The sequence below is a fragment of the Haliaeetus leucocephalus genome, unplaced genomic scaffold (genome assembly GCF_000737465.1).
Source record: "Haliaeetus leucocephalus isolate CR32 unplaced genomic scaffold, Haliaeetus_leucocephalus-4.0 Scaffold506, whole genome shotgun sequence".
In the NCBI taxonomy this organism is placed as follows: Eukaryota; Metazoa; Chordata; class Aves; order Accipitriformes; family Accipitridae; genus Haliaeetus; species Haliaeetus leucocephalus.
In genome coordinates, this window is record NW_010972942.1 from 7,675,256 (window position 1) to 7,697,588 (window position 22,333).

General features: G+C 36.7%; 1 protein-coding gene across 1 annotated transcript in view; it reads right to left on the reverse strand.

Annotated features, from left to right (window-relative positions):
- The window catches only part of PREX2 (phosphatidylinositol-3,4,5-trisphosphate-dependent Rac exchange factor 2), a 186,547-nt gene that overhangs the window by 50,196 nt on the left and 114,018 nt on the right, over nucleotides 1–22,333 (reverse strand). Inside the window, exons 24-31 of the mRNA XM_010575899.1 lie at nucleotides 20,486–20,708; nucleotides 19,928–20,135; nucleotides 14,037–14,216; nucleotides 11,132–11,226; nucleotides 8,601–8,683; nucleotides 8,175–8,265; nucleotides 6,531–6,659; nucleotides 348–389 (exon numbers count right to left, since the gene is read on the reverse strand). Coding sequence (XP_010574201.1) covers nucleotides 348–389; nucleotides 6,531–6,659; nucleotides 8,175–8,265; nucleotides 8,601–8,683; nucleotides 11,132–11,226; nucleotides 14,037–14,216; nucleotides 19,928–20,135; nucleotides 20,486–20,708 — 1,051 coding nt within the window. The remainder of the gene's footprint in view (nucleotides 1–347; nucleotides 390–6,530; nucleotides 6,660–8,174; nucleotides 8,266–8,600; nucleotides 8,684–11,131; nucleotides 11,227–14,036; nucleotides 14,217–19,927; nucleotides 20,136–20,485; nucleotides 20,709–22,333) is intronic.

A 22,333-nucleotide genomic window follows, 5' to 3' on the forward strand; every position in this document is an offset into this window, starting at 1 on the left:
CAAATAGGAGAAAGCCCAAAATAAGGAAGACAGCAGAAGTACTGTGCACAAGCTCAGTGATTTAGTAGTTACTTCATCTGCCAAGATCCAAAGTAAATGACCAGAGAAGGTATTTTGCATTAAAAAAAAAAAAAAAAAAAGAATGTGCAATGTTTGTTAGAAATGTCTTTGGAATTGTTGTGTTCTTCAGGAATCCTCACTGTAAACACAGGGGTAAAGTTGTTGATATCAGGTTATCGTATCTGAGATTTTTCCCCTTCCTCTAAACACAGTATTCTGTCCAAAACCAAAAAAAATCTCAAACCACCCACATCTACTTCCCTCACTCCGAAAACAAGCAAAATTACCTGTATATTCAAGAAGTGCCAAGAGTATTCGTGCCTTCACCTCTTAAAGAAAAAAGAAAATATATTGAGGTCATGGTTAAAAGTGTTTTCACCAACATAATAATGCATTTGCAGTTTCTCATTTTATACCAGCTTAACTCCAACTTCTTGTGTAGGCAATCCTGATTTATACCTACAAAACAGTAATGAGTCTCAATTTCACTTAATTTTACATATGACTTGATAAAATTGACATAATCAAAAGCACCAACACTGAGAAAGACACATAAAGAAGCAGCTGCTATCTCAGAGTACATGTGTACCAGCTGGCCAGTGCAAGTCCACATATGAAGAATTCCAGTCTTAAAACTTTGAAAAGCAAGACCAGTTTTCACTGATTCCCACGCTACCCCTGTTCTTTATTTTTTCTTTTCCCTCTCTCGTTCCATACTTAAAAATCTCAAATTATCCTCATTTTAATGTATACCAAAGCATCCAGGAAAAATACAACAGCATTTTCACTTTGTTCTCAGCCTTCAGGATTTTATTTTGCTTCAAACATTTCTTGTCACTTAACAATGTATGAAGTAAAAAAGTATAGATTAAAAAAAAGTCTTCATTTACAGTGATAAAAATTTGGTTTTATATCTCTTGACACTTTTTTTTCTTTGGGGGGGGGGGTGAACTTCTCAAAGTTTGCAGGCTGAAGGGAGTGATTCTTCCCCTCTACTACGTACCAGAGCACAAATTTAAATGTGTTAACCACCACTGCAAGGAACAGGCAGATTAAAAAGCTGCCATAACCTTAGAGAGTGTTGAACTTCGAGCACATCAGTTATCTTACAGTAACTGCCTGTAGGAACACACTGCTACTTCACATGCTTTCGCATCTTTCCAAACTTTCTTTCATACACTCAGTTTTCTGTGCAGTCCTATTCCAAGCCCTGCTCAGTGGACCAGCAGAGCTGCTATGGGGTATATGGACAATAGGACAATTTGGGAATATGTTGCCCCCTACTAAACCCTAACCTAATATGTTTGAAATTTGAATCGTTTGAAATTTGAACACAACTCAGATGACAGAACTGACATTGGAGTTGACTCTAATCAACAGCACAGTCTGGATTCTGTGTGTACTTGAACGTATCTATGAAAAGCCAGAATCTTCCCCAAAGGTGACTATGCTTAAAAAAGAAGAAAACCTTTCAAGCCTGATCTTCATCTGTGCTGTACGCACATTGTGAAAAGAACTAGCAGTACCTATGCTTCTGAATCTCATGCCCACAGTATCTCAAATAAAGGCATCAAAACACTCAAAATTACTGGTTATTCTTGAAAATTGCCTGGTGATAGGTCTTTGCCTTAGCCTTCTGTCTTTTGAAAAAAAACTTACAGAGATTAATAACTTAGCATCTTGTCTGAACATAGCTTAGTAACTGAAAATACAATACAGGGAAATATAGATTTTGTCTGAAGAATTTAGATACATTAAGGCTATTACTTGCAGCTTGTTTTATATGAGATTTGTTGGATCTCTGAATTCAAAAGCATTTGAGGTATCTATAAATAATGATTTCCTGCTTATGGGAAAATTACGGGACACTGCAACTCTCCTTTATCATTGCTGTAAGTCTTCTCTATTTCAAAATATACCCACAGGCAAGAAAGTATTTTTAGGTTATTTGTATAAGTAGAGACTTACCTGGGGTTAGAAATGAACTTTGGATGTCAACCATTTGCTTTTCAACAAATTCCAAATGCTATGGAAGTTTTCACCCCGTCTTGCTACATGGCATATGGAAAGGAATAACTCCCTAGCAATTTATCTTTAGATTATATGATTTGTAATGCAAGATGCTTTCAGCTTCTTTTATTCTTAAACATTCTTTTGTACTTCTTTTTTTTTTTTTATCATGCTATTCTGCTATTCTGATCTTTGCCAGTAAAGGCTAGATTTTAGTTTTATTTTGTTTCTCACACCTGAAAATATTTTTGAAATAAGACTGAGATTTGCACTGCATGTTTCATGATTTAAGTTGAAATACATGTCTTATACCTTTAATGACTGAAAGGATCCTTCACTCCTCACTCCTAATTTAAATTAAAATAGATGTGTACTTTCTCAATTGCATAGTATTTCCTGTTTAAACTTAAAATTATTGTGCTAGCAAAACAACTGCACTTCCTCATGCAGTTATGTGACTAGCTGACTAGAAATCTGACTTCCTCTAAAACACCTCTTCTTTTGACCAAAGATCTTACCTTTTTTTAATTTGGGAAAAAAGCAACTACAGAAATTTCTCCTCCTCTTTGTTCTCTTTATACCGTTCTGTTGTTATGCTGACCAGTTTTGGTTTTACTTTGCTTCTAAAGGGTCCCTTTCTTTCCACCCATCTTGTTGATTTTCCTGGTTCCTACTTGAGTCATCCCTCAGCTTTTCCTCTTGTGCTTCCCAATTCTCATGTTACATCCAGAATCACGTACCTACATTATTCTTTCTCTGTTCAGTGACTGTTGAATTCCTGCCCTGACTACTGCTCTCTCCTGCACCAAAATCAAGCACTCCATCTTCAAAGATCTGCTTGTGCCAACAACTTATCTTTATTGGTTTAACAATTTAGTAGGCCCAGTCACTCCAAGAAATAACTTTCATCTTTTCTTTAGTTACTTAGCTCCAGATAAATCTTCCTAGACTCTGTATATTATTTCAGAGAACTCTTGATTTCTATCAACTTGATTAGCCTTCTAGGGCTGCCTTTTACTGTAACCATAGACAACTTTTCTTTCTCTAATGATATGGGAGGACAAATGAAATGAGACAAAGCAATCTCCACATAATGTTTTAAATCTACTGTCAAGGAAGGTTTGGTTGTTTTTTTCTGTTCGTTTTTTTTTTTTTTAATCTGTGCAAACCCTCATAGATTTTTTTTAAAAACTGTTCTCCCAATTCCGATACTAATAAAAAGAAAATTGACAGACCAGAACGACCATCCTCAAGGCATTCTGAGTTTTCCATTTCTTCATACTTATTAAACAAAGTAAATAAAAAGAATCCTAAGATCTAGGACTTAAAACGCCTCATTTTTGTGTGGCTCCCATGTCTCCTTCTGTTCTAAAGCACTAATCAGTCTAATCTAATACAACACATTCTACGATGCAACAGAACAATGAGTAAAAAATTACAATAGCCTGTGATATTTTTATGAAAATAAAAATGAGTCAGTTTTCAATAAGGAGATGCGTTTACTGAAAGCATTCATCCTTACTTAGCATTCATCAGTAATGGTTAAGTATGTTCATAACATTTGGAGGTTTTAATTACAACAATTTTTTTCCCCATGGTGAACAAAGTTACATCTGTGGTCTCCTTTGACTACTTCCTCTAGAACGCGCTAGAAGAGACAAACATATCTGCTTTCCTCAATTGTTAAAATACTGCCTTTTACTTATAAAAAAACATGAAGATTCTTCTAAAATCCCAGGACTTTGTTCCAACTTTTTCTCATAAGCCCAACTAAGCAGTCAAATTAGGGGGCATCTTTTCTTTCTTCTGAATCAGGCAAATAAGAGGGAAATCAGGGAGGTAAATCTCTGTACCATGCTTTAGGTTTTCAGCCAGAAAGAGCTCAGGGCAGTACTAGTGGTTCTTCTAGGTATCCTGACCATTTATGAACACAGTGCATAATGGCAAGATTAGAAAGGAGAAAACAAGAAATGAAGATATGATGGGAAAATTTAGCTGCTAAAGCATTTTTAGCCCTGCTTTGTGCTGATCCGATTTCAGTTAGATCCAGCTGCTGGTTGTGTCTCAAGTTTAATTTATACAGGCCTAAGCCTGTCTAAGTCACAGCAGTCTCCCCAAACTGCCCGAGGGGCACATTTCTGCCCTGAATCTTTTCAACACTGAATTACATATACCTGTCTAGACATGCCTTGGAAACTAAGGCTTGAAAAGCAATTATTTACTTCCATTCTCCTATTTCTCCTTCATGCTATTTGTGCCAGGGAAGCCACAGGAAGCTAGGCTTTCAGGTATCCATTACATCACACCAACTTCTTGGTCCCACAGGCAAATCAAAATTATGATGAAGATGTGGATCATGATTCTCGAGAGTACTTCTCAGGAACAAGTATTAGTGAGGCCAGTTTGTGGGGGTGGGGGCGGTGGAATAGAAATCAAAGTAAAGAAAAAAACATGACAAGAGAATAGAAAGATGTGAAGACTGACAGTGAATAAACAACCTAAGATGATAATTTTACATGTAAACCCATGTATTTGGTTAAGAAGGTGGCACAGAAGCCAGTTGTTGGAAATCTCTGACAAAAGCTCAGATGCCATGGATGGAAAGGGAGAGCCAAGAATATTTAAAATTGGCAGAAAACTTCTGAGACACAGTGATGAGAGAAGTTAAGGCAGAGTGTGTGCTGTCCTTGAACAGCACAAGAACAATGCCTTTTACTATTTAGCTCTGAATCATGCACCATTCACAAGCATGACAGTTGCAATAAAGTTAGTTACTATAATTTATGAACAGAGAAAACCCTTTTTAATCCTAATTTCTAAAACATTAGAAAACGCAAACAGTTTTATTGTTCTGTAAACATCAAGATTCCTTCTGATAAATATCACCATTACATTATAGTAGTATTGTAAAAAGAGAAGTTTTCTATTATAGAGAGGCAGCAAGTCATTTTGACCTTGCTGAACTCTCCCACAGAATTTTGTGGTAGATTTAAAACCAAATTTATCCGAATAACCTCAGCTCAATATTGAGGGTATATGACCAATGCTGAAATGGGTTAAGTCTATTAATTCTATTTATGGGCAAACAAGTTATGTGAAAATGGTCTGTTAGGCTTGGCTTCAGAAGGGGGGCAATGAAGGACTGTTAAAAACACATTTCTGTTCCTCCTGAACTGTGAAAGAAACCATGATTAATACTTGAATATAATTTGGTTTAGGCTGAAGATAGACCTGTAGATAGAAGGATCCAAAAATATTTATTCATTTTTCAATCACTGACAGCCACCATTAAACTAAAAGAAGTATTCTTAGTATTGGAGAGTCAACCCACTGTGATTGACTCAAAAAATAGGAGATATTTCTGTGGTTGTTTTTATAATTTTCTAACCCAGGGTCTGAAAATATGATTGTATCTGAAATGAGAAATACCAAATGTCAGAGGAGGAGGAGTTTGTTTGGTTTGGCTGGTTGGTTTTTGGAGGTTTATCTTAATAAAACTTATCACAAAGTTCTTTTCCAGTGATCTGAAATTTAGCAGTTTCTTTATGGGACACCATGGAAATCAGCCAACAAAACAAAAGAAGCTAAACACACACACAAATCATTTAAAGCTAGACCTGACACAAGTTTTTGTTCCCATGTAGACTCCTAGAGCAAGTAGTTTTATAGAAATAATTTTGCTCATTATTTCTGTTTCTCTATCAAACAGCACAGGAAATAAAGCAGAAGCTACAGGCAGATTTTCTGGAGAGGAAATCCCAGTTACTTTCTTATGAAGCCAGGGAGAGAGCAGAAAACCCCAGCTCCCATTGTCACTTGGTGGTGAAGAGGAGCAGAGTACTAGGTAACTTAAGACAGTGGTGGGAGGGAGGTGGAGGAGGAGGAGTGATAGGATGAGTTGTGATGGAGTAAGTGAAAATCAGTGGAAGAGGTTTGGCTTCACGGCAGAAGAGGGAGTATGATTTTAGAGGGACAATGATTCCAGATCAATGACAGGTAAGAGCAAGATATAGGACAAAAGTTGTCCTGCAGACTCTTCATCTTTCCATTTAAGACAGTAGAAAAAAGGGAGTTTAATTTCAAGGAAAGCCCCATTTTGGTCTATCAGTACCATGAAGTTCTGTTACAAATCAGTCAAGCCCACTGGACTTCAGCAGCAACTGAAATACCATAGCACATGCAACATATGGTTCATTTGTTTTCACTTGTCAGAAGAGATGATTTTCTCTTCAGTACCTGAAGCCAATAGGGTGAGCATGAGACAGCTGAGATATACTCCACTAACCTTGTTACTAAGATCACAAAAAAGTTCTGAAATTCAGGCATTTCCCATAGACTACACTGTGTTCAGCAAACCTTGCCTAGCAGCAACATGAAGCAGTTGTATCTTTCCTCTTCCCTTCCCCAGGCTCTCTATCATTAATGAAGTGTTTATTTATGGTCACATTGTTCTTACTAACCTTCTACAAATTTTCTGATATTCTGGGCAAGACTCCGGACACTGCTGGGGAGGTTCCAAGGGTCTTGCTTGATGTGGAGTCGTAGCCTCTTTGGACAGTTAAGCTTCGGTTCCATTTCCTGCTGAAACTCTAATCAAGGACAAAAATAATATTTTTCTGCTTAAACCTCCTGAGAAAGCCCCAGTAAGACATTCTTTCTTCCTAAATGGTTTCACAGCTCAAGGAGTTGTCAACTTATTTAACTCTAGTTAAAGCTAGGGTGACAGGTCTAACAGTCATCTAAGCTCCCTACTTAAGAGCAAGCAGCACTCCCAAACATGATTCTTTCTGAACCAGGTATATAAGATAGAAGATGCCTGTCTCCACGGAGAAAGCAGGACCCTGGCACTTTCAGAGGCAAAATTAATTCAATCAGAAAATGAAACTTAAAACAAAATTACTTATTGCTTAACCTAGTCTATCTTTCAAATCATTGAAGTGCTCCTTGTATATTTCATGAAGATGGTGCAGATCAAGAATAAAAGATCTGACATGTCCATATCTTGTGTCAAACTGAACATTTACTATACCACTGAAAGGATAACATTTTGTTGTGTGGGCCTGCCACGTACTTAATCTGAAACACTGAGAAACACAAGAGAGCAGAAATGCTCTAGGTTCATCCCCATTATCTTGGTCCCAAAATAGGAAACAAAAAAAAAAAAGAAGAACAAAAAGAGGAGGTTATGTGGTTTTCCATGCAAATTCAGTGAGGGGGAAGTATTTCAGGCTTTGTAAAACCAGATAATTGGGGTACAGTAATTAAGCTCTATTGACTTCAGTGGGATTTTGGTGATTTATAAAAGCCAAAGATCCACCCTCTGGCCATCTAAAATTAGTTTTCCTTGGCAAAAGACATGTGCAGCATCAATAAAATCATAATCAAAACTATTATACATATTAATACAACATTCAGTCTCCCATTGAGCTTTTTTCTTCTTTTTTTTTTTTTTAAAAAAAAACACACCTCAGTTCACTGAAAGAAGTCCTTTGCATTTTTCATCACAATATTATGGCTACCACCAGATACCTATTTATACACTTAGACTTAAGCAACTATGTGAGCATTAGCAGAGTATCTGAAATTACATACAGGATTTTTTTTTAAAACAATCAGTAATACTTTTATAAGCATGTATTTAGCATAAATATTACTTTAACTATATATTTACATTTGAAAATTATTTATAAATCAACTTCACAAATTATATATCTACAAAAAAATAATAAAAATCTGGTATTAGTACTAAAATAGATCAGAAATGGCTTCAGTAGTTGAGACAAAAATGTAATAAAAACACCTGCAATATACAAAACCTGTTTCTTGCTTCAAAAACCTCAGCAATTCTATAGTCAGTTCAGAGTCTACAATTTAACACTAACTTTCCAAGAAACCTAAAATTCTTTTGTACGTTGTGCAATGGAAGTGTAAGAAGCCAACTAAGAATAAGATCTACTTAACAAGAATTTCAACAATCACTTATTGCAGAATACACCAAGATTAAGCAAAATTAGTTCTTTAACACCCAGCTCAAGGAGTAGATAGCCATATCCATGTACCCCTCAAGCTGACTTTTGATTCTCATAGCTAGAAATAAATGTTACCTTGGAGGCCCCGACCTGGTGTAAAATATTTTGTCTGCTCAAAGGCCCTCATCACAGCTGGTCCTTTCAGAAGATTGACAATTGAATCGACCTGTTGGGATCAAGGTTCTGTGAGAAAGATGTTTTTTACAGTAACAATTACTAATTCTTTCTTTAAGAAATACGGACTACAGAAAGGCAGCTTTGGATTCTTTCTTACCTAATGGCTCTAGCTAAAGTAACAAGCTAGGGAATGTTAGACTAAATCTAAGGACCTGTTTAATTCAGTTTTGAACTATTTACAGAAAACTGAAAGAGAATGAGTAAATACATACCATCCCAGTAAACAGTGGAAAGCAAAAGTAAAAAGAAAAAGAAGTATTTGCTAAAGACATCTTAGCTCAAACATGGACATTAGTATCAAAGCCAAGAAAAATAATCTCATACTTGACCAAAAAGATGCTCCAAACAGCTATGGAGCTTGTCCTGTTTATCATGGGAGATTCGAACACTTATGGGAAGCTCATCACCTGAAAAATATTTTAAAATGACAAAATGTTTAGAAGTTTCAGCATATTTTCCAAAAATCTTTGTAGCTTAGATAATCTGCTTTACACACAGACTCGTGCTTAGGTTTTCAGGGTTATGGTAACTGTTCTCCCTACATATTTTGCATTTGGTAATCACTCCATAATACAGAAATAGCTCTTAGAGAAAGGCCCATATTCAAAACCCAACTGGACATGGCCCTGGACAACCTGCTCTAGATGACCCTGTTCGAGCAGAGGATTGGACTGGATGATCTCAAGAGGTCCCTTCAAATCTCAACCATTATGTGACCAGAACGCAGGATTCTTCTATGCTGAAGAACATCCTAAACACCAGACTAAATGGCTAAGTAGTATGAACCTAATATAGCAGACCACAAAGTCACTGAAATGCATTCACCATAAAATTTTTATAGGGACTCTACAGACAATTCACATTCTTAATGTTCTTACTAATTAAATGGTTCTGAGATTTTAGTAATTCAACAAAAACAGAGCATCCAAATCCTGTATTTGATATGAGGCTTTAGTAGTACATACCACATTATTTCCTAAGAGAGTACAAAGGAGAAGGACTCTCCTAGGTCACTGCCCTCAGTCACTCGCTCTCTCAGACAACGGGTGATGAAACCTGAACTCTTTCAAAAGCTGTGAAAAATTGAGCTTAAAACTGGTTTTCCTCCTTGCTGTTGCAGTGACAGATAAGAAGTAGCCACTTGATAATTTATAATCCAAATTTATTCATGGTCAATCTAGACTCATTTTTCTTATGTCATTGAAACCCTTAAATAGCACTTTTCTCTCCTTGATTTTTTTTTTTTTTTTGCTCCTTTAGATGTCCTTACAGCCAGTAGTTACAACCCTTCACAGGATTTTAATTGCAACAGATGGAGCACAGTGTGAAAGAGTCTTGATTTGGAGTTAACCAGGTTAGCTTTGGAACTAGGAGAAAATTAAGTCATCAGGAGAGTGGGAGTTACACTGAGCAGCAGTATTTACCAATTCAAACACTATCTATGCTTGGCTAGCACAGACATATTCTTTTAGGCATCTCAGTTGGTACTTCAGCTTGATGCTGCACAAGTGCATATCAGTTCATTTACATCGTAAGTTGAAGATGCAGACCCTTGCTCTCCTCTTTTATTAACAGTTCTTTATCATAGAATCATAGAATGGCTTGTGTTGGAAGTGACCTTAAAGATCATCTAGTTCCAACCCCCCTGCCATGGGCAGGGACACCTTCCACTAGACCAGGTGGCTCAAAGCCCCATCCAAACTGGCCTGGAACACTTCCAAGGAGGGGCTATCCACAACCTCTCTGGGCAACCTGTTCCAGTGCCTCACCACCCTCACAGTGAAGAACTTCTTCCTTACATCCAATCTAAATCTACCCTCTTTCAGTTTAAAGACATTATACCTTGTACAAGTCACTACATGCCCTTGTAAAAAGTCCCTCTCCAGCTTTCTTGTAGACCCCCTTTAGGTACTGGAAAGCTGCTATAAGGTCTCCCCGGAGCCTTCTCTTCGCCAGGCTGAACAACCCCAACTCTCTCAGTCTGTCTTCATAGGAGAGGTGCTCCAGCCCTCTGATCGTCTTAGTGGCCCGCCTCTGGACTTGCTCCTTCATCCCTTCCTCTGTATCTGCCCAGCTCTGTAAGTATGTATCATTTCTGGAAAGTAGCTGTCTAGAATTGCATTATTCATAAGGTGTCTCAGATACCTTGCATAATGTCATTAATACTTTCCTGTCCTAACTGAAAATACCTCTCCTGGTACAACCAGCAATAAAATTTGCCCTCTCTAGGGCCAAGTCTCACTGGTGGCTCATATTCAAACTAATATGCCCAGTTCTTTCTTTTCCTAAGTCATTCCCAAATGATAAACTCTCAGCTTAAAGCAAATATTTTTATTCTTAGTCCCTGAGTATATGACCTTGTACTCCAGGCAGTTAAATCCCATCTCATTCCTATTAGCAGCTGCATTTATTTAAATTCAATTTGTCATGGCATAAACAAGAATGTGCTTCTATGTGGTCTCTCACATTCTTTTCCTACAAACATACACAGCCGAATCCTGCTATCTGGGTGCTGACACAGACTGGGAGAGCATTCCACACTCACCTAAAATGCTCCTTACTCTGTGCAACATAACACACTGTCAAGGTCAAGGCATGAACGTGGTTAAAAGCAGTGACTCTAAGAGCTCTAACTAATTCAGTCTATTCACAGAGATGCTGGAATGTTGGCTCTCTTTCACAGAAGGACTCTTTAAGTGCAGCACTAGCTAGGCAGAAGCAAAATGATATACTTCTATTACCAAGGAGGATGCAATTTTAAAAACAAAAACAACAAAACTGCCAGACAAATGAAAAGAATAAAACTGAATAAAAGGAACAGATGATAGATTCATAGCTGACTTTTCTAAACATACCTGAATCCATTTCATCACTGTGAAAATAAGAACTGCACTGACTGCTACAAATGCTGGTGAATGAGGCAATGGAGTTCCTATTGCTGTTGCAATCACTTGAAAAATAAACACAAAACAAAAAAAGAAATAAAGTCATGTCCTTTAACACAGGCTCTGTATCAAAGTTATGGAAATTCTTTCCCTTTTCCCCTTTTAAATTTAATGATGAGATGGTCTGTACAATTCTTTATCAACAATAAAGATCCCTATACTTAGGCTATCATTTAATTTGCAATTGTGGTAGGACTCAAGAGGACCAGATTCCAAAAATAGATGATTCAATTGTCTCCCTTCACCTTGCATATGAACAAGTACTTGCAGAATGATTATAATATACACTTTCAATGCAAAACAACCAACTTTTCTTACACGAGTGACAGTTTTTGAAACTGTGGCCTCAAATGTTTTAGTAACTCCACGTATAAATTCTGTACTCCTAGTCCATAGCTAATACAAATGATGAAACACTCTGGTGTATGACTTGCAAACTAGAGTCCTTAATGGGTTTAGAAGAGATTTGATCCATTTGAATAGCACCAAAACTCAAACTACAAACTATTTTTCCCTGCCAGCCAAAATATAGTTTACGAGCCCATCTCTTCCAGCTGATCATTTTGTTAGAGATGTATAGACATTTACATCTGTGACTTCAGTGAAAACTTCTATGCGTACAAAATGTCACCCACATTGGTCCAGTAAGGAGATTTGGGGATTAAAATGTTTGGGTTTTTTTTTTTTCCTACTCTTTTCTCTCAAAATAGATTGTTCTGTACAGAAAATAGATGGAGAACATACCTACTTCTGCAGCATAAACAGAGTAAAACATAGCCTTTTGTACTAAAAATTCTATGAAGATAAATTTCAATTCAAAGTCTTCAGAGTTTTTTAGCTACATGATGATCGTTTAGTTTCAATGCAGCCAATGATTAAGTAATTATCCAGCAGAGGGAGTCTTAAAAACCCAAGTGAATATAAGGTAATGTAGAAGTGTACCTAAAGGGTATTTATATATAATGATCTGGTTTTGGTTTTATGAATTGGGTGTACCCATTCACCAAGAAATACATATCTATATTTTATATATAATGTTGCAGTTATACATGTACCCATGTGCTCCCTACTTGTTTTCTTTATTTTTGTAAATACAGAAGTGATCTTCTACTAGTTTTGGCATGCTGACTTACATTTCCTGGCTAAGGTATGTGTTTTGGACCTGTAACCAAGCAGGTAAGTGAATGGGGAAAATTTAAATGAAGCAATATGATATAATTACAACTGTATCTATTAAGTAGATGAAAAGACATCAGTAACAACATGTTCCTAACAGAGGGTGAACAGTCCCAAGGAGTATTAAGAATTTCTGGCTGGATATTAAGAAATGTTTTCTAACTAACATTAAAGTCTCCAAAGGGGAGATGACTGTTATTTAAAACTGGATTGTATAAAGCATGAGAAAATAAAACACATGAAAATGAGAAACAGATTAGATGTATTAGCTGTATCACTCCACGTTTTTCTTGTGTTGTATTTTGAGGTTTAGAATGAAACCCTACAACACAAAATGAAAGCATTCTAACAGCTGAAATTGGTCTACTAGTTCTAATAATAGCCACAGTGGCATTATGGGATCTGGAGATTTTAAGTATTGCTTAATGCAATTATTTAAGCAAAGAAACAAAAAATTCCAATCTTGCTCCAATAATTGTTCTAAATTCAGAGATTTTATGATTATTCTGCATATGGAACCCTCGATTTTATCATTCCTAAACAGCCGGAATGGACTATAAATGACTGGAATCAGAATAAAGAAAATATTTTAAATGAAGAGACAATCATGTACTAAGTCACACCTTCTTTCTCCACGTACAAATCTTGTGCCAACTGAGGAAATTCCCAACTGGAGCAAGTACAGGCCAATAGGGCAGCTCCTGCACAGTCAGTTTGATACATCATGGACATGCAGAAACCCCTAAACATGCTTCAGCTGGAACAGCACTTTGCTTGTGTGTTCACCATGGTTAGAACAAGACGGACTTAATCTGTGCAAATTATCTCTACATTTATTTCTGTCCAAATTTATACATATATTTCTGTTTCTATTCTGACAAAGAGTTCCTATCTACCATGCTGCAGTAATCAAATATTAGCTTATGAAAGAGATCTCAGCAACACAGGGTTCTGTAGAAAAACGATGACCCTAATGGGATTCTACTTCCTGAGCATAATAATGAACCATGATAATGAACAAATAATGAACCCTTATTTTACTTGCAGCTAAAATTTTAATTTAGATTTTATATCATGTAGTTAACCATTTCTCTCTAATCAACAGAAGATAATCTTTATAAGACCTATGCTTGCTATAATTACTCCTTCCTCTTCAAAATTCTTTGTATTTTCATTCACAGTAAATGTGATGCATTACGAATTCTAGAGATGAGATGATGCTACAATATTTAGAATGGAAGAAGGTGAGGAATATATGTTGAGAAACAGTGGGTTTTTTTCTTTAGATCAGAAGAGTGGTGCCTCTGGCATCTTGCTTTCTATGGCAGATATTTGGTTTGTTGTGGGTAACAGCGTAACAGAAATTATTTCTGGTTTTTATAAGACAGGTAGTCTAAAGTAAAGCTTTACAGCTCTGGCGTGAGATCCTGTGAAGGTTAGGGATACAGAGATCTAATAACTAATCTGTACTCATAAAAGAGTTTCTTTTACACATCTTGTAACACATCTTAATGCTCATTATTCCTTTGTTAGAAATGTCAGAATCATTATATTGTGATAGTCTTCACAGCCACTTGACAGTCTATGAACCCACAGGTTTGATTCAGTTGACAAATAAAAACATTATTAGTAAAGTCACCTGTAAGAATCCCTGTTGCTGATGGTATCATGACCAGAATCTTCTTGTTCATCACCTGTCACGCTGAAACAGACTTTCTTCCCATTTCTTTCCCCCTTTTCATTATCACTGTCTGCTGGTATTAAAGGCTCAGGTGTTTTACGTTCTGATTTGGGAGAATATGTTATTGAGGAAAGAAGGCTGTGAGACAGAAAAAAAAAAAGATAAATTCGTGTTTTTTAAAAGTGAGCTAACAACTATATATTATTTCTCGTCAACGTCTTCCAACTATTATTCTATAATATGTGAAGGGAGCATCTTAATTGGGTCCATATCTATTTGAAACAAGGGAAGAAAGTGACACATTCTGCTGTTAAAAAGCGTAACAGTGAAACCCATCAGCATTACTAAATACTCAAACTTGTATGAAGGCAATGATTCCAGTGGGAAAGAAATACAGCACATTCTTGAACACTTGGGGTCAAATTTTGTATTAACATAACTATTTTTAAATATGAACCATGTACTTCTCAGCACAAATCAAATAACAAACCAAAGAAATTATATCTCTGTGAAAAGCATATATTTTCTCAATCAGTACTGCATCAGATATGCCAGCCTGCATCACAGGCTATTTTACTAAGGCATTTTAAGAATCTTTTTTAACATATCTGTGTATTTCCTGACATTCAAAGTGTCTAAGCCACTATCACTAGTAAAACTGATGATTAATCTACAAGCTTCTGTGACGAGCACAAAAGTGACATCCAGTCAAGAAGAGAGAACAGTGCAGACTGCTACATTTAGAACATGCACAAATACTGGAAGCAAAAGATTCATATTCTTGGGTGATTAACTCATACAGAGATGTTCCAATTTATTTTCAAGATCAGAACAGCTATAATGGGCAACTGTCCTTTAATTCTCATTACCAAAGGTTCCATTAGAATGATGTTTTCAAACTAAAATTTGGATTTGAAAGGCAGCATTTTTCTTGCAAAACCTACCTTCTAACTACCTGAAATCAGAAGACACTGAATTAAGCTTTTTTTCCTGTAAAGTACTTAGACACGGTAGCAGGGTTTGTAGGAGCTGTCAAAATGGTCAACTGGCAAACTTTCTACCAAATACATGGCAGGATTCAAAAGTATGTTAGATCTTTTTGTTACACTTAATTCTTACTTCTGAAGGGAAACTATGCGAGATGCGTATCTTCTGTGAACAAAATTCCTGCCCTAATTGTTATTAAAGGGTAGCATTCAGAATTCCTTCTTTTATTCTTATTTCTCGCCACATATATTAGCATTGTTACATTACACAAGGGGGGAATTCTGACTTTAAGTGGTTTAGAGCTCCATCTTTATTTTGTGGGGCTCTGCCAGTTGAAGTAATTCATTCTTAATCCTAACAAACCTAAATTTGTTCAGCTACAGTTACACCAGTACTGAGCCATCAATTTCTCTACTCTTTTGACAAAGATATTCTACCAGAGAACAACCTGATCCTAAGCTGTTCTTGAAAGTTGAAGTTTCTGGACTCAGAGCAGTGACTTTTTGCATACCATACACAGACAATGTGTTCAACACCATGTTCCGACTATAACGTTTTTGAGTACATACAAATAATTTCCTGACTCTCAGGAATGGACAGAGTTCCAAGAAAGAAATTAAGAAACCACATACTTTGGAAATGCAATATGGTAGATTATCCCTATAATGCTGTCTAGCATTTATAATGCTAATGACTGTATAGCAATGAATACATACCTCAAGTGGTATATTAAGCTTAGTCTCTTTGAAATCATGACCTGGTAGGTGTTAACATAGGATTTGACATTAACTTTAGGGAAACAAGGATGATAAGTAAAGGTTTTTAGCAAATCCTTTCATCATTCTGCATTAATTTTTCTGGCTACGAGCTAACAAGAGATAGACAGATATTTGTCCTACATATAGGAAAAGGTACTGATCTGAACTGCAACTGAAATATAGAAATACTATACAAAATGTATAATTTTACAGGACTTTAAGCCCACCCATCCACCTGGCAGACATCTCTTGGGCTACATGATGCCTTAACATTTCAGATCAGTGTGAAATCACAACTCAGTTATTCCCTACCACTTAAGTCACCTGTTAGCAAGATTCCATGACGGGAAGAAAGATGGGCCCCATATTTTACAGCAATGTTCAGTTTCAATACACCTGCTGGAGCATACATGTTCTTGAATATGTCCTAAAATAAATGTGTTATGAAAATGCAGACCTTAGAAAATCAGTTCTTCGTACTCATAAAACTTATTTTCTGAAGAAAAAAATATAAAAGGGGTTCAAAAAGGGATTAGACCAATTCATAGCAGATCATTCTAACAGTGCTCTTAAAACAAAAGGTCCATTCCAAGAAGACCTTGTAGCACTGCCTGCTGGAAGATGAGATGAGATAAGGACAGGGATTAATCTACACTTTCGTTTTTTCTTGTGTTCCCATTATCACCCACTTCTAGGAAAACAAAAATGGGCTTTGGGCAGATCCGTTCTGATAACTTCTTGTTGCAAGAAAATAATCAAGAATAAGAAAAAAGCATAATGAACTGCAATTTCAGCTCCTGAAAATATCTTCCCCTGAGTAATTATTTGTCAAGACACAGACAGACTACTATATCCTCTTCTTTTATGTGACTGTTTAGTCACTGCTGCCAAGATCTCAGTAAAAGACTGATTAAGGTAGCTAGAGCTTTTCCTACGGGAGCTTTCCACTTTCTCTCAGCAGGCAGGCTCTTTTTCTAAGGAAATTTTTTTTGCTGAACTACCATGAACGAAAGCTGGAACTTTGGATAACAGAATTCTGGAGCTGGTAGTTCCTGAGGTCACTGAAGTGCTCTTAGAAACCCAAATCAGGGAGTCTAAAACACAGAAACCCAAACCTGTACACAAAAAAAACCCCAATAATCATGCTTAAGTAGATTTTTTTTTTTTTAAGTATTTTTTTTTCTTCTTAAACACAGTACATGCACATTATACTTTCTTTGGAGATGGGTCTGCCCCAAACAAAACTATCTTAGATGTCTGTCTCTCCTAGGAGAAATATATGAATGAGTAGTAACTAACAGCTAGAAAGTCTCTGTAACTATGAAGAAAATCTCCATGAAACAGAGAAATTTAAATCTCAACCAAAAAAATCCTCACATGTGGAATTAATCCTATACGCAACCCAAATCAACACAATCCTAAAAGTATGTCGGAAACAAACAAAACCTGCTATGGTCAGTCAAAGCACTAAAAAATGGATAGCCGCAGGCAATAACAAAAAAACTATGCAACCTGTGAGCTGCTTCGCCTTTTCCTCACTCCATGGAGGCTCGGAAAATATTCAAGCCTCTTGTATACTCCCAACAGGCATCTTTCCAAAACCAGCTGGGATCATGAGAGCACACTGAGTGCATCTGAACCAAGAACACAGCAGAGTCATCATACAGAAAACAACTTGAAGAAGGACTTACTTCTGTATAATACCTAGCATCAATGGTGAGTATCTGGCAATGGTACTAAAGAAGTACTGGGGTGCTATTAAAGTATTTGAACGAGAAGTCAGTGGAACTTTGAGAGACTGTGGAAAGGGTATATATGTCTTTTGTGTGTGTGTGTGTCTCTCTCTCTCCATCAGTACTGTATTTCTTATGCAACCCAAGCTCATTAATGAGCCATGATAAAAGTTATTATGAAGGTAATGCTAGGAGTACAGAACCTTCTCTTAGACATTCCCTTCCCATAATCCACAAGCTCTCACAGACCTGCTCTTCAGGTGAAACACTTGTTTTTCAGTTCACTTTCATTCACTAACAGGTAGGAGAGGTTGGGCAGATAACACTGCCCCAAGATTTGGGGAGTTGAGAGAGAGACCATTACTAACCTCAACACAGAGCAGAGACATCTAGTAACATGAAAGAGCAACACTTTTTCAACAGTGCTATTATAAAGGGTACCAAAGAGTCATTTAGTAGCCCAATTTTTCTATCATTCAATATCATATAAATTTAGAATTCTGATACCAGGTTCACATTTTCTGTCCTGAGAAAATTATGATAATGAGTATTCCTTATAATAATAAGCAATTCAGTAAATAAAGACATCAATTTTATTGTTGCTATGTCGTAACAGAAAACAGTTTTTCTACAGTCTTTATAAAGTTCAAGGATTGGTATGTTCAAGCATTTCCTCCCAGCTGCTGGAGTATGAATATTTCTAATTAAAGCACAACTGTTTGATTATCCTATTACTCTACCTTTTGTTTCTTAATAGCCCTAACTTTTCTCTCAAGAGTTAATTAGTAGCTGTAACTGTGTTCTAATATGATACACCACATACTGCTGAACTGCTCACACCCTCTTCAGCACTTTATGTAGGTCCCTTGGCTATCCTGTTTCCTGTACAGAACCGCTTTCCTCCACAGTAATTACACACTGGCAGTCCACTCAAAGTCCGTGAGGAATAAAGCATGAAAAGTCTCAGTCTTACAAATAGCAAAAGGTAAAATTTGCTAATAAATCTTTGCACCTTATACAAGATCTGCTACAAGGTCAGCGTACTGGACATTTATGACAGAAAAAAAAGTGAAACCTTGTGTTTACTGTCACAGCTGTATGACTCTCAAAATGAATGTATGTATATACCTGTACACACAATATATATATGTGTGTATTTATATATATGTGAGTATGAAAGAAAGGTTCAGAAGTTCCTCTGCTTTTGCATCACAGGCTCAAGAGAGTGGAAAGGAAAGGCGTGGCAGACTGGTAACTGGAACTTCCTGAAATATTGACTGAACTTCCATGTATAATTTTCCGACTTCCTTGAGGAAGAGTGACAACACAGGCTTTACAGACAGTCATTTTAAAGTGCACCTAAACACTGAAATTATCTTAAATTTAATTAACTGACTTCATCTTCAGCATGATAATTAGCAGAACTACATAAAGGCACAGAAAACAACATTTTCTTCAAAAAATTTGAGGCCACTTTTACTTTCATTCCTACTGCAGCATGTAATACATTACAATTACTTATTACTGTGTAACTATTACATTACTATTAGAACAGTACCAAAAAAATCCCACTCTGAAATAACTATGAAAGGACAAATCGTTGTCCAGTCTTCAAAATAATAGGAGAAGCAATGATACACCACTTTTCCAAACTGGAGATCATGAAAGATTGGCTTTTTAATGCTAAAAATTATGTTATTTATATTTTCAAAATGAATAATTTCTGACATTTGCATTACATATGGGATCCTTCAAAACTGAAAGACCTATCATCCTCCTTCATCCTCATGCCAAGACAACAAATAGCCTAGCAGTCAACCTGCTTACCTCCCAAATGAAAAAGCAAGTTTTAAATCCTTGTCCTGAATTAGGACAAACTGTGATGAGACTCTGGGTCTCCCACATTCAAGCCAAGTGTCCTAATCACTCAAGAGTGGCTCTCCCTAAATCCATAGTTCTTCATTAAGGCCAATTTGTTTTTGAAAAATGTCTAACACATTAATAATCTTCCTACAAATTAATCTCCAGGACTATTCAGCAATACCTGAAGAGTTCAATAAAAGCTACTTTTATACCCCTGCCCTTTGTTTCTATTCCTAGTGAAATCTTAGATGACATCTGAGCCTCATATTTCTCTCACCTCAAAATAATTAGCATTTCCACATTCTAGAGGAAAGCTACAAACTAAAGTGAGAAAAAATCAGGGACGCTTGGAAAAAGAACAAAATGTAATATTACCTAAATTCTTTGCCTTATTTCAATTCTATCTGAAGTCAACATTGATCCTACACTACACAAAAAGAATACCCAGATTTATCGGTATCTTCAATGGAAAAATTAAAGGCAAGTCCAGATGGTAACATTTACTTACTCATCTATTTGACAGACACATGTTTCCACCTCTTTCAGTGCAGCTTGTAATTTGAACAGCAATTTTTGATAGACATCTTGTGTTTCTAAATCTTCTTCTTTTAAGAGGTACCTCAGACCATGGCCCTCTTGCTGGCCAAGAGACTGTCCTGAAGGGGCAGCCATAGTAGTAATGGTATGTTGGACATAAATCATGGGATTCAGTTTACCTGGGAATAATCCAAAGAGGTTACATCATTATATTTTTTTCAAGATATATTTTGAATTTAGTAAAATACCTAGCAGAGACTGAAATATTTTCCTGCTTAAAACTTCATGTAATTCCTTAATTTTACATTCTATTTTGCACATCAAAGTCAAGCTATTAAAGGAAAAATTATTGTGAAATTATGACTGGCCTTTATTATGCTTCAAAATAAACCTAAGTATCAAAAATAGGGGGGTTTCATAAAAGCGTGTCCTTAATTTTAATATTTGGGATATAAACTTAAACCAGTTACCTTTTAAGACTCTATATCAGAAGCACTGGAAGTAGTTCTTTCAAGTCAAACTAACTTACCTTGATCAGCGGTTTTATGTTCCTTTTCATGGGAAGAATGTTTTCTGCTGTCTAACTGTACACCAAAGGCACTACCAAGGGAAGTTGAGGTTTTAGGGTAAGACACTTCCATCACATTTATATGGCAATTGGTTGGACAGAAATCACTGCTGTGAAGTGGTGAAATTTTTGACTTAGCTTGTTTGAAGGTAGGCCAAGCTCTGTTTTTTAATACTCTTGAAAACTAGAAGTGAGAAAGAAAACAAAATTTTGATTAACCACTTTTGATATGTCACCAATTGGCTGATAAAACTTATGTACCTGACTAGAAAGCAAAAGTTTAAAATATTTCAGGCATCCTTGACTTCAGATGCCTTGACTTCATGACTTCCATCTTTCTCTACAAGGGAAAGAAAAATATTTTTCATTTTATATTTTTGAGGGGTTGAGTTTTCAAGTAAATGATATTTACAAATGTAAATAGCCTTGTAACAAGGAGATAGAAATTATTTTCCTTGCAACATAATAAAATACTAAGTGTCTTCCTGGGGAGAAAGTTTGGAAATGCTTTATGATCCAGTGCTGTACTGCACATGACATATATAAACACCTGCTGACATAGATGTTACAAGTCAACGTCTTCCAAAAATTTCTGAAATTTTTGCCTGAAGCTATAACAACAACAGAATTGGAAGCTATGAATTATGAATTTCATATTCAGGAAGGATGAAGTCCTCCATAATGGGCTCCTGGGCTGCATTAGGAGAGGCCTTCCCAGAAGTTGGAGAGAGGTGATCCTGTCCCTCTGCTCAGAACTGGTGAGGTCACACCTGGAGTGCTGGTTCCAGTTCTGGGCTCCCCAGAACGAGAGAGACATGGGCATACTGGAGAGAGTCCAGTGAAGGGCCACAAAGATGATGACGGGACTGGAGCATCTCTCCTATGAGGAAAGGCTGAGACAGCTGGGACTGTTCAGCCTGCAGAAGAGAAGGCTCAGGCAGATCTCATCAATATATATAAATACCTGAAGGGAGGGTGCAAAGAGGGCAGAGCCAGGCTCTTTTCAGTCGCGCCCAGTGACAGGACAAGAGGCAATGGCACAAACTGAAACACAGGAGGTTCCCCCTGAATATCAGGAAACATTTTTTCACTGTGAGGGTGACTAAGCACTTGCACAGGTTGCCCAGAGAGGTTGCGGAGTCTCCCTCCTTGGAGATACTCAAAAGCCATCTGGACACAGCCCTGGGCAACCATCTAGGTGGCCCTTCTTGAGCAGGGGGTTGGACAAGACCTCCAAAGGTCCCTTCCAACTTGAACCATTTTGTGATTTTGACTGATTCTGTGATGCTGATAAACATTAGAGCATAAAAATTGCAAACAACGTATCTTACAGACTTTGCTAGTCCACAACCTCTTCTCTCCCCATATATCAGCTCAGCAATGATGAATATTTTTTTTCCTCTCTCTTTTATGGTCTAATTCGAATACAGTGCTTAGCCAGATCTCCTTCATTATAACACCTGAATTTTGTGCACACTCTTCAACAGGCTTAGTGTTATTTGTTTTTTAAGATGAGACTACATCAACCCAAAATGGCTAAGACCTAACTGTACTAAAATTGGACACTTAGAAAATACACCTACTTCAGTATCATAAAGGTCATGAGATCAAGCTCTCCCACTGGAGAAGAAACTTGTCAGTCATAAGTAGGATTTTTGTCAAAATGTGTGGTTTCCAGTACAGTTTGTTGTTAGGGGAGATTTTTTTCTGGAAAAGACGTAATCAGTTCCAACTCCCTGGTATTTTAATCACAGTATCTCTCCAGTCAAAATATTACACAGACCTACCTCAGCTATGCAGCACAGCTCA